Consider the following 12,166-nt stretch of genomic DNA (forward strand, 5'->3'; position numbering starts at 1 on the left):
TCTATGGTAGAGCCATCCTGTGCACCGTGGGTGCTGGGCAGCCTCCCTGGCCTCCACCCACTCGATACCAGTAGCACACTCACCCCTGCCCCCAAGTGTGACAACTCAAGATGTCTCTAGACATCACCAATGTCCCCACGGGTCAGCATGGCCCAGGTTGAAAATCCCAGGTTCGTTATGCTAGCTGGCACCAGTTGTGAGGTGCTGGAGTGAGCAGTGGCCCCAGAGCCAGAAGTGGCAATACCTGGTCTCTGTTCAGACTCACCCACGTGGCTGTGGGGACGTGACTTCATCATGGCGTGCCTCTCTTTTCTTATCCACAGAATGGAAGTATGATTTTTCTAACCTTATAAATGGGAAAGGCAAAATTACAGAAAAGGGAGAAAGTGCTAAGTGTGTTTTACTAATGACTGGCTCTTGAAATGTAACAATTGTTTTCCTAAAAAGCATGTGCCTCCAGTTACGGCCCAGCCCTCTACTGAGCCATAGACTGAGTCCTCCCTGAGGTGGCCCGTCTCCTGGGCACTCTCCTAACAGTAGCAGCACCGAGCAGGCCCTCCATGGCCACGCACAGCGGACTGAAAGACCCAGTGCTCTGTGTCTGCGACAGGCTTTCTTAGGTTTCAGACGATTTCAGAAACGCCACGATTTTAGCTTACATACCATTTACGTCAGACTAAGCTTCGGCTTCGGGACCCGCTCGATGAGGGCACTGCCATCCCTGCTGGTGGTGCTCACTCGGATTCTCCCCTCTCTGCCTAAATCACCCAGGATTTCATAGAGCAGTTCCAGGTGCTGCTGCCCAAGAACGCCCAGCCCTGCAGGGAGGTCATCTCTGCCCTGCTGGAGAAAATGAACGTCGACAAGAGGAGCTACCAGATCGGAAAGACCAAGGTCAGCGCCCCCCCCCCCCCCCCCCCCCCCCCCCCGCGCCTTCCGTCATACAGGGTCCTTCCACGACCCTGGGTCACACACAGGGAAATAGAGGCCTCTGCTGAGGCCTGATGCCCGGGCATCCTGGAAGCCAAGGGAGCACCATGAGGCTGGGCGCAAGCATCAGGCCCGTTTCCAGGCTCCTCACGTGGAGGCCACAGACCATCACAGCATTCCACGGGCTGTTCAAGGGCCAGGCAGCAACCACTGTAGCATCTGGCAGGTTCCCTTCACCCGTCTTCCCTCCAGAAACCGTCTCCACCTCTGGATGTATGTTACTTGCTTCTTGTCCAACAAGTGCCAAGCTCACCTCCCTGTTGTGCAAAATCCCTCATGGCTCCCCAACACATGTGACCCAGCAATTCCAATTCTAGATAGTGACCCAGAAGGACTGAAAGCAGGCATTCAGACAAGTACTTGTACATTTCATAGCAGCATTAGTCACAGTCGCCAAAAGGTAGAAACATCCCAAATATCCATGAACTGGTGGATGTGTGAACACAGTGTTCATCCGCACAGCGGAATATTCCTCAGCCCTGACTCCTTGGAAACCTCATACTGAGTGAGAGAAGCCAGACACAAAAGGCCACATAGTTTGTGATTCTATTTAGACGAAATAGCTAGAAGAAGCAAATCCAGAAAGACAGAAAGCAGATTAGCAGATGCCAGGGCCTGTGGGAGGAGGAATGGGGAGTGACTGCTCACTGGGACAGGGTCTCCTTTTGGAGTGAAGACATGTTCTGGACCTGATAGAGGCGATGGTGCACAGCACTGTGAATGTTCTAAATGCACTGAATTGCATGTTACAGGAATTGCATCTCCGTACATTTCAAAAAACACTCCCCTTGGTCAGGTCAGTCAGCACTCACTCTCGAGGTGGCTGTGCAAACCTCCTAGACTCAGGTTCTGACCGCTCCTATCCCCACCCCCATCCCCTACCCAGGTTTTCCTGAAGGAGACAGAGCGGCAGGCCCTGCAGGAAACACTGCACCGGGAGGTCGTACGGAAGATCCTGCTCCTACAGAGCTGGTTCCGGATGGTGCTGGAACGCCGGCACTTCCTACAGATGAGGCGGGCGGCCATTACCATCCAGGTATCGCAGAGGCCGAAGGGCCCAGGTGTGGGGCTGGCCAGGCTGGCTCACACCTGGCCCCTGAACACCTGCCCTGCTCTCAGGCCTGCTGGCGGTCCTACCGCGTCCGACGGGCTCTGGAGCGGACACAGGCAGCCATATACCTCCAGGCCACGTGGAGGGGCTACCGGCATCGGGCAGCTTACCGGCGCCAGAGACAGAGCATCATCCGCCTGCAGAGCCTCTGCCGGGGGCACCTGCAGCGCAAGAGGTGAGCAGAACAGGGCCCTCCCCACAGAATGTTCCAGAAGCCAGAAAGTTCACTCACCCTAAAGCTGCCTGAAATACAGGTAGAGCTGTCAGAATATCATTCTGAATGCAGGGAGGGTGGGGAGGGACTGGTGGGATCCAGCCATCTGGACACAAGTCCCAGAGAGACATTCTAGGGCTGGTGGGTGGTGCTGACGGCAAAGCCCCAAGTCACCATCCGCTGCATTTGGTCACCACCAGGGACATCTGCACCTGCTCACCCAGGCCCATCTGGAGCACCTGGAATCGGGGTTCAGGCCACCCTGGGCTCCCCTCCTACCACACCGCACACATGCAGCTTGGGTGTCCACCAGGCCGGGGCTCCAAAGGAATTCCGGGGTTTCTTAGCAGGCCTCCCCCACAATGAAGGTACCCCTGAGCTAGCCAGGCAAACCTGGGGCAGGGACAGCCATGAGGACAGGGCCACTCCCCAATCCCCCTATTCTAGCTGAGGAGGTTCTGCCTTTCTGGAAGCCTCTCTAAGGGCCGGAGGCTGTGCCTGGCTGGCCAGCATGCAAGCAGCACGGGGGTCCCACCAAAGGGTGGCTCGGAGGCCCCCAACAAACCGGGTGGATTCTGGGGGCTGCGAGTATGGTAGTTCCTGAACCCACCCCCTTTACTCTCCTCGCATCAGCTTCCGCCAGATGGTCGCAGAGAAGCAGAAGGCGGAAGAGGAGAGGGAAGCCCAGCAAGCCTCAAGGGAAGAAACTGCCGAGGGTAGGCCCAGCCAAGAACCACCGGAGGACGGCGAGCATTCGCCGCTGGAGCCCGAGGTGTGGCTGAGCCACGGGCCCCCTGCGGAGAGCGTCCACCCTGAGGAGAGCCCCAGCCCAGAGAAGGTTCCCTTATCCCAGAAAACGCCCCCGGAAAGTCACGAGAAAGTGCCCAGCAGCCGGGAGAAGCGCGAGTCCCGGCGGCAGAGAGGCCTGGAGCACGTGGAACTCCAGAACAAGCACATGCAGTCTTGTAAGGACGAGAGCGCCCTTGGGGAACCTTCCGAAATGGCCTCCCCCGAGCAGGAGGAGCGCCTCCCCCAGGACAGAAAGGAGAGCAGGGAGGATGAAGCCCTCACAGACACAGGGCTGGAGGCCGAGAGCCCTGCTCCTGAAAAGCAGCCCGGGGCGCCGCCTCCAGCCTTGCCAGCCTGCCATGTGCCCGGGGAAACCCCGCAGGCACCTCAGGACTGCGTGGAACGGCCCACCAGCCTGGCTCTGGACAGCGGGGTCAGCGCACCGGCCCCCGTCACCACCCCCGAGAAGCCCCAGGACAAGAGCAAGCCGAGTGGTGGCCCCAGGGCTCAGGACAGGCCTTTGAGCCCCGGAAGCTCCACCCAGATTCAGCGGTACCGTGAACCAGTCTCCGAGCGGCTGGCCAGTGCCGTGGAGCTGTGGCGAGGCAAGAACTTGATGGCTACTGGCCCCAGCGCTGTGCTGAGCCAGTCCCTGGACCTTAGCGAGCGGCACCGGGTCACGGGGACCTCCCTCACAGCCACAGAGTAAGCCCCGCACCCTCCTTTGTCCTATCACAGTGGGCAGGCAGGGCAGGGGACTCGCCGCCAAAGATCTGGCAGCAGGACCAGCTGCACACGACAGTATCTGGGGCCTGCTTGTTCTCTGGGTGGGGCCACCCTGTCCACTGTGGGGTGCAGGTGTCCCCAAAATACATGAGCAGCTCCATGTCCAAGAGCTGACACCAGGTGGAAGGAGGGAGAGGGGTCTGGCAAGGATGAGGCACCTGCCTGAGGCTGCCTGACAAAACCCAGAACCCTGGGTTTCCCATGGAAATAAGCTGTGTTCACTCAGAAAGTGCCTGGCCTCCAGGGACGAGGCCCCTCCGGTCAGGGGCCCCACTCCCCACCCCACCTGGGCCTCAGTTTCCTCATCAGTGAATGGGGGTCACTGCACTTGCTCAGGAGCTGTGAGAGGAGCACCCCGCTCTCAGCATGCCCTGCCTGACCCTATCCCTAAATATCAGTGACTCCAGGACCAGACCCTTGTCCCAGAGGCCCACTGGGCGGGAGGATAGAAGAGTGAAGTGGAGGCGGGCTTCTGTTAGGGCCGCACCTGGGGCTAGCTCGCTCTCCGGTGAGGCCATCCCGTGCACTGCGGGGTACAGAGCAGCATCCCCAGTCTCTACCCACCAGATGCCAATAGAATTACCCTCCAGTTACAACAACAAAAAATACATCCAAACTCTTTCTTGTCTATAAAAGCCACATTTCTGTGATCTCGCAGGGAGAGGCGCATCTCATTATCCACCAGTGATGTCTCCAAGCTCCTCCCGGCCCAGGCCAAGACTCAGGTAAAGCTTCAGGCTGCAGCTCTCTCCCCTCAGGGTCCGGGCTCACCTCAGCCCCAAAGGGCAGCTGGAGAGAGAAGGGGGCTCACCTGGTTGAGCGCTGACCCATGAACCAAGAGGTTGGTGGTTCAATTCCCGATTGGGGCACATGCCCGTGTTGCAGGCTCAACCCCCCATAGGGGGCATGCAGGAGGCAGCCAATCAGTGATTCTCTCTCACCCTTGATGTTTCTCTCTCTATCCCTCTCCCTTCCTCTCTCTCTCAAAAAATCCATTAAAAAGAGAGAGAGCAAGAAGGGGAGTCAGTGGGCAGAGCACCCGGTGAAGCTGGGACCCCTTGCTTTCCTCCAGCAAGGCGCCGCCTTTGCTTACCTGGCCCCATTCTCTCCCAGCCTCTGTCGGAAAGCGTGGATGGCGAGCCCAGCACGAAGAAGGCGGCTGTCCAGAAGAAGAAGTCGGGCGATGCATCTACCAGCACAGACTCAGGGCTGTCCCCAGGCTCCCAGGCGGACTCTAAGTGAGTGTGGGGTTTGGGGGTGGCTCAGGCCTCCGGGTTTGGAGTGCTCTGGTCTCCTGCACCAGTGACAGTTACAGAACGGCGTCAGGCAGGTGCTCACTCGGTGGCAGTTCTATAACAAGAGGCCCTCGTGGAGCCCAGGTCCTGGCAGCATCAGGATGAAACGATTCACTGATGCCTAGAGCCAATCTGGGTCACCTCCTCAGGGTCACAGATGGGTTCCATTGGGCTTTTTATGGAATCAGAACCAGCTGCCCCGTCCCTACCTCCAACACCTCCTGGGGCCTCAGATAGAAAATCTAGGCCAAGACTCCGTCCCCAGAAGCTCCTGCCCAAGAGCTACGGGTGGTCCCATCCCAGAGCAGAGAAGGCGGGCCGTGGAGAGGGAAGGTGAAGAACAGGCTGGAGTGGGAGGCAGAGTCCCCACTGCAGACACCCCGCCACCAAGGCAAAGAACCACCAGTAGAGTGGCTTCAGACAGCGGGAATTTTTCCCTCACCGTCCTGGAGGCCACCAGTCCAAAACCCAGGTGCCACGGGCACGCTTCCTGCCGAGGCGCTAAGGAAGCATGCTCAATGCCTCTTCCGGCTCTAGGGGCTCCAGGTGCCCTTGGCTGTGGATGCATTCGTTCAATCTCTGCCTCTGTTGTCACATGACCTTCTCCTCTGTCATCTCTTTCTGTCTCATAAGGATACTTATCCCCACCTGGATAACCCAGATGACCTCATCTTGAGATCTTTCACTTAGTGTGTTAGTCCATTCCAGTTGCTATAACAAAATACCACAGAATGAGCAGCTTAAAGGGCAGGCATAATCCCATTCCCGAGGGCTCCACCCTTAACAATCCACTCACCTCCCAGAGGCCCCACCTTCTAATAACATCACACTGGGGATTAGACTTCAGCATATGACTGGATTTTTTGCCAATAATCAAAACTTTATTGAAAAACTGACACCAAAATAGGAGATCACTGCTGTATACTCACAAAATTAAATGTAGTTACATTATCTTGGTAGATTAACTAGAATTACTGAACTGACAAGGTTTTCTGTGACGTAACAAAAATTCAGGAAGTTGTGTGGATCGTTAGTGTTGTGTTCTTCTAAATGATCGCCCACCTGCTGTGAGTCTAGCCTTTCCTCCTGTCAGCGGCACAACCCTGTTAACAACCTACACAAAGAGCCACTGTCTGAGCTTGGCTGGAAAGGGGTGACCTTGCCCTGGCCGGTGTGCGTCAGTGTTTATCTTATTTTATTTATTTATTTTTTGTATTTTTGTTTGTTTTTATTTTATTTTTCTTTGGGGTCAGTGTTTAGACTATTGGCCTGGGCACCGAGGGGTCACAGGTTCGATTCCTGGCCAAAGACACATACTTGGGTTGCAGGTTCGATCCCTGGCCAAAGACACATACTTGGGTTGCAGGTTCGATCCCTGGCCCTGGTCAGGGTGCATACGAGAGGCAACCAATCGATATGTCTCTCTAACATCTCTCTCTCTCTCTCTCTCTCTCTCTCTCTCTCTCTCTCTCTCTCTCTCTCTCTCTTCCCCTCCACCACTCCCTTCCACTCTCTAAAAATGGAAAAAATATCCTCGGGTGAGGATTAACAAAAAAAAAAATTGTGGTGATCTTGCAGCACCCTGGACATTTTACATACATAAAGTAAGAATTTGGATTTAAACTAGCAATTTTTTAAAGTTTTTCCTTTCCTCTTCCAAGGATGGATGTAGTAAGTCTCTAGCCAAAGGCATGTTGATCCTTTCACAAACCCAGCCCATCACAATCTCTGAGTGCCACCCTGGCGACCAGCACACAGTCAGGCGGGTGGCATCAGCTTCAGCGTATGAATCTGGGGAGACACACAGAGACAGTCTGTTACACGTGTTCACATCTGCAAAGACCCTTCCCCAAATAAGATCATGCTCATAGCCTCTGAGGGTCAGCACTTAGACACAGCTTTTCACCCCCCACATACACTAGCCACAGCGCACGACTTTGTGTAATTTTTTGTCATATTTTCCCTCTAACCTTGTACCGTAAAAACATGAGGAAGATGGGGTGCTTTTATTTATTTTTTTGTATGAATATGGGGTCAGCATCTGATTGGCATCTTGCTTTTTCACCTGACTCCACCGTCAGTTCACGAAAATTGACCTTATTTTTATTTTTTTTAATTTTTTAAATATATTTTTATTGATTTCAGAGAGGAAAGGAGAGAGAGAGAGAGAGAGAGAGAAACATCAATGATGCCCCCTACTGGGGTTCAAGCCCGCAACCCAGGCATGTGCCCTTGACCAGAATCGAACCTCGGACCCTTCAGTCCGCAGGCCAACACTCTATCCACCGAGCCAAACCAGCTAGGGCGACCTCATTTTTAGTAGCACCCGATTCCATCGATAACAGAGAAGGGGTATTTGTCTTTATGGTAAGCTGGCCCTTTCCTTGGCTTTATATCTTTATTTGTTTCCTGCGGCTTAAACAGAAACCCTGACTTTCTCCTTCAGGTCCACATTTAAGAGACTTTTCCTGCATAAGAACAAGGATAAAAAGTACAGCCTGGAGGGCACGGAGGAGGCAGAGGGCTCAGTCCCCGGGCACATCGTGCTGGAAGCCGTCACCATGAAGAAGAATCTCGAAGGTCGGTCACCCGAAGCCTCAGGGACGGACGGCAGAGCCCGGGGCCCTGGGGACACCCATCCCCAGTGAGGCCTCGGGCACACCCTCGGGGCTGGTTCTTCCCTTGGAGGCACTTTCTGGCTGTGGATCCGTTTACAGCAATAGGGTCCTGGCTCCCTTTGTGACCAGGCCCGAGAGGCTGCCCACCGTCTCCCCCAGAGCCCACCCTCACCAGCCACTCCTTCTCCCCAACAGCCCCATCGGGCCACCAGCACCGCCACACCACGGGCGAGAAGCACACCAAGGAGACAGGAGGCAAAGGGAAGAAAAACCGAAACCTCAAGATTGGCAGAATCACGGTGTCAGAGAAGTGGCGGGAGTCGGTGTTCCGCCAGATCACCAACGCCAACGAGCTCAAGTACCTGGATGAGTTCCTGCTCAACAAGGTCGGCCAGCGCGGGTTCGGGGGGCACAAGACAGGCACAGGGTGGGGTATGTGCGCGGGCTCAGATGTGTCGGGGCCACCAGGCTGTCACCACCCAGCAAAGTGCTCAGGGGCGCCGTTCTAGCACAGGAAGTGACGTTTCCTGTAAAACCTGGCCTGGGCTCACACAAGGCCACTTGTAACTTATATTCACCTTGGTCAGCCCAGGAACAGGTGTCCTCAGCATCTGAGGGGATTGGCTCCAGGGCCCCTGTGGATAGCAAAATCCGTGGATGTTCAAGTCCCTTATACTTGTATGTGGGCTACAGCAGGGTGTGCCGACACGTCACCGCACTCATGTGGATTCCGAGTCGTGCTCAGCACGTGGCAGATTCAAGTTTTGCTTTTTGAACTTTCCAGGGTGTTGTGTTTTGTTTTTGTTTTCTGAATTGGTTAAATCTACAGATGTGGAAGCCATGGCTATGGAGGGCCAACTTTATTTAAATTTCTCTGCAAAATGTCTGTGAGGTCTTATTAGGGGCTGGACACAACGTGCAGAACTGTGTTACAATCCAAAGCATCTGAGCCCTGGCCCATTTGGCTCAGTGGGTAGAGCGTCGGCCTGTAGACTGAAGGGTCCAGGGTTCAATTCCTGGTCAGGGGACATTTCTGAGTTACAGACTGGATCCCCAGTGTGGGGCGCGCAGGAGGCAGCCGATCCATGATCCTCTCTCATCATTGATGCTTCTGTCTCTCTCTCTTCCTCTCCCTTCCTCTCTGAAATCAATAAAAAAATATATATTTTTAAAAAGCATCTGGTTCAGGGATGAACCTGACCCAGGGGCCATGGCAAGGGGTTGCAACCTTTGCTGGAATTGTCTCACGTGCACACGCTCAGGCAGTGTCTCATCTGCACACGCCCAGCAGGTGCGTTTTATCCTGTGGTTCCTGCCCAGGATGTTTGAAACCTGCAGTTAGAAGACACTTAGACGCTTCATCTGTTGTGTTGCGGTGACCTTTGCGGCAGTTGCCCCTCTTGTTCACACACACAAGGACACAGAAACACCAAGGTCCGGAATAACCTGCACAGGACACACCTGTGTCCCACTGGACTGTCTCTCAGTCCATCATCCTCACTGTGACTCAGCCATGGCCCAGCGGTGGCCCAGCCGTGGCCATGAACTCATTTTGTTTAGAATAAGCTTTTACAAAGTGCATTGGGTCTCGCAGCTGATACTGATTGGACGCTTACTTGTGCCGCTGAGGTGACTGAGCCATGGCCTCATGGTGGTCACGGCTCCGGCTGTGGAAAAGCCCACAGCAGACAGGACAGGATTGGGAGCTTCTCAGAGGCACCGCAAGCTGTCAGGGACCCTGCAGAGGGTGGCTGCATCGGGAAATAATCAGGCTATTGAGCAGCCCTGGTCCTGGGGCCTGTCCAGGGTTAAGTGCTTGTATGGCAGTTCTGCCTTCAGGGGACTTTGCAACGTCTACAAATGTCTTTAGTCCTCACAGTTGAGAGTGCTACTGGCATTTGGTGTGTAGAGACCAGGAGTCCTGCTTTTCTCCGCCCCTGCCCCCTCCCCGCCCCACAATCCCCAGTGAGTGATCCAGCCTCAAATGTCAACAGTTTGAACCTGGGCTAAATGGACCGGAGAGACCAGAGTTGGCCAGAGAGCCCTGATTTTCTCTTGTGAGCCCAGGGGAACCAGGGAAGGGTTTGGGATGGGGCAGAGTGGTGACCACTCAGATGCCCAACCTGAGGAGGCATAGGGTCAGTGGGTCTCTCCTTTCCTCCCCCTCCACAGATAAATGACCTGCGTTCCCAGAAGACACCCATCGAGAGCTTGTTCATCGAGGCCACAGAGAAGTTCAGGAGCAACCTCAAGACCATGTACTCAGTCCCTGTATGTGTGACCCCAGCCCCAGGGGGGCCCTGGCAATCACCCAGCCTTCCCCAGGGCGCACCTTGCCCCCACCCCCACCCCCATCAGTCTGTCCAGGGGAGTCACACCTTCCATGCTTGCAGAACGGGAAGATCCACGTCGGCTATAAGGACCTGATGGAGAACTACCAGATTGTTGTGAGCAACCTGGCGGCCGAGCGCGGCGAGAAGGACCCCAACCTGGTCCTCAACCTCTTCCAGTCCCTGCTGGACGAGTTCACCCGTGGGCATAGCAAGAATGATTTCGAGCTGCCCAAGGTTGGTGGAGCCACTCTGAGTATAAGCAGGGTCCCAGCATGGTGGGGGGGGCAGCTGAGGAAAGGTTTACCCCAGGGACCCACACAGACCTGCCTTGTGCTCCCTCACAGCAAAGCAAAGCTCAGAAGAAGAAGCGGAAGCAGGAACGAGCTGTAAGTATGAGTGTGCATGCTCGTGTGTGTGTGTGTGTGTGTGTGTGTGTGCAGGTGAGCGTGTGTTCTCCCGCCCGGTCCTAAAGAAACCAGCTGTGAATGAGTCCCCCCTGGCCCTGAGATGCTGCTCAGCACCCTCCTCGGTCCCCAGGTCCAGCAGCACAACGGGCACGTGTTCGCCAGCTACCAGGTGAGCATCCCGCAGTCGTGCGAGCAGTGCCTCTCCTACATCTGGCTCATGGACAAGGCCCTGATCTGCAGCGGTGAGTGTCCCAGAACTCCGGCTCTCCCCCCCTCCCCACTGTACCCCTGACCCCTCCACCATGCCCCCAACCCTCCACCAAACCCCTGATTACCCATTATAACCCATGGTAACCCCTGACCCTCCACCAAATCTCCAGACTACCCCTGTACCTCCTGACCCCCTCGGTACCCTCTCACCCCTCACAGTGCCCCCAACTCTGCCACCATGTTCCCAACCCCTTGCTGAGCACCAGGGCCTTCCCCCCAGCTACATCTCACCCACTCAACCCCCGGCCAGAGCAGGTCACCCTGTGTCCCACCGCTGGACCTGTGTGCGCACACCTGAGCTGCGAGCCCCTCCCACCTGTTCCAGGGGAAGCCAATCAGCCCCCACCAGCAGACCCTCGGTCAGGTGGACAGGAGCAACCAAGCACTTGCATTTTCCTGGGACCAGCCAGGCCTGGCTTTCTTTTCCACACAGGGCCTCCTCCTCTCCCTCTGGGCCATGTGTGAGCAGTCCTCCCTCCCATACCTGCCATCAGTACCTCAGCAGCTGTCACTGTGCTGAGATGAGGATGCACCCCGGTGCCACCTACTGTTTATTGTAGCTGATTTCTTCTTTCCGTGCATGCCATTCCCCTAGTCTGGTGTTTGGTGTGGTTGGGAGAAACAAAAGCAGCATCACTCATACCACTATCACAGGCCAAATCCTAGGGGCTACCCCTGGCAGGACTGAGGCGTAGGCCCCTAAGCCCTTGCTCCTGTCTCACTGGTCAGGCTGGCTCTGAGGACCACCAGCTACGAACACCTGCCAACACAGCCCCCCGGCCTGGGAATCAGGGCAGAGATTTGTGTGGTGCAAGTTTAGAATTCACTTGGCGGGTCCCTGTCCCCTTGGCCATTGGGACGGGCAGCCACGGGAACCTGGGGTCCCTAATGCTCCGCCTGTGACCACCCTCCCCCGCCCTGCCCCACCATGACCTCCTAGTGTGCAAGATGACCTGCCACAAGAAGTGCATGCACAAGATTCAGACCTACTGCTCCTATCCATGTGGGAGGAAGGTGAGCCCATCGCGGCCGGGAGCTGTGCAAAACAGCACTAGGTTCAGGCCCAGGTGCCCCCAACCAAGCACATCCGGTTCTGCCTGAGCCCCTAAGGCAGGGGCCAGGCTTGTGTGGCATCTCAGACCTGGCCCTGCTCTTCCCTTCCCTGGGTGGTGGAGGGGATCCCCCTCACTGTGCCCCCGAGGAAGGCGGGGTCCTGAGCACTGGGCGGAGGCAGGAGCTGGGGCTGACGGCCTGAGAGGACCATGGGTGCTCCTCATAGGGAGTCCCTGCCCCGTGGCCCTTGATCTGACCTCTGCAGCCTGCAGTGGGGGATGAGGGACAGAGGGGTGGAGC

At 56.1% G+C, this 12,166-nt stretch overlaps 1 protein-coding gene across 10 annotated transcripts in view; it reads left to right on the top strand.

Moving 5' to 3' along the window:
• MYO9B (myosin IXB) overlaps window positions 1-12,166 on the top strand; it is an 86,683-nt gene that overhangs the window by 68,795 nt on the left and 5,722 nt on the right. For 9 of the 10 annotated variants that reach the window (XR_004966659.1, XM_036302469.1, XM_036302470.1 and 6 more), the window contains 13 exons: window positions 772-894; window positions 1,877-2,026; window positions 2,110-2,276; window positions 2,949-3,809; window positions 4,549-4,615; window positions 5,004-5,128; window positions 7,632-7,765; window positions 7,999-8,189; window positions 9,976-10,074; window positions 10,197-10,370; window positions 10,481-10,522; window positions 10,674-10,785; window positions 11,754-11,827. Coding sequence is in view for 9 of the 10 variants with exons in the window: in XM_036302469.1 (XP_036158362.1) it covers window positions 772-894; window positions 1,877-2,026; window positions 2,110-2,276; window positions 2,949-3,809; window positions 4,549-4,615; window positions 5,004-5,128; window positions 7,632-7,765; window positions 7,999-8,189; window positions 9,976-10,074; window positions 10,197-10,370; window positions 10,481-10,522; window positions 10,674-10,785; window positions 11,754-11,827 (2,319 nt within the window). In the remaining variant the exon portion in view is untranslated. The other variant, XM_036302478.1, reaches the window with a different exon arrangement.

The sequence above is a fragment of the Myotis myotis genome, unplaced genomic scaffold, assembly GCF_014108235.1.
Source record: "Myotis myotis isolate mMyoMyo1 unplaced genomic scaffold, mMyoMyo1.p scaffold_m19_p_32, whole genome shotgun sequence".
Classification (NCBI taxonomy): Eukaryota; Metazoa; Chordata; class Mammalia; order Chiroptera; family Vespertilionidae; genus Myotis; species Myotis myotis.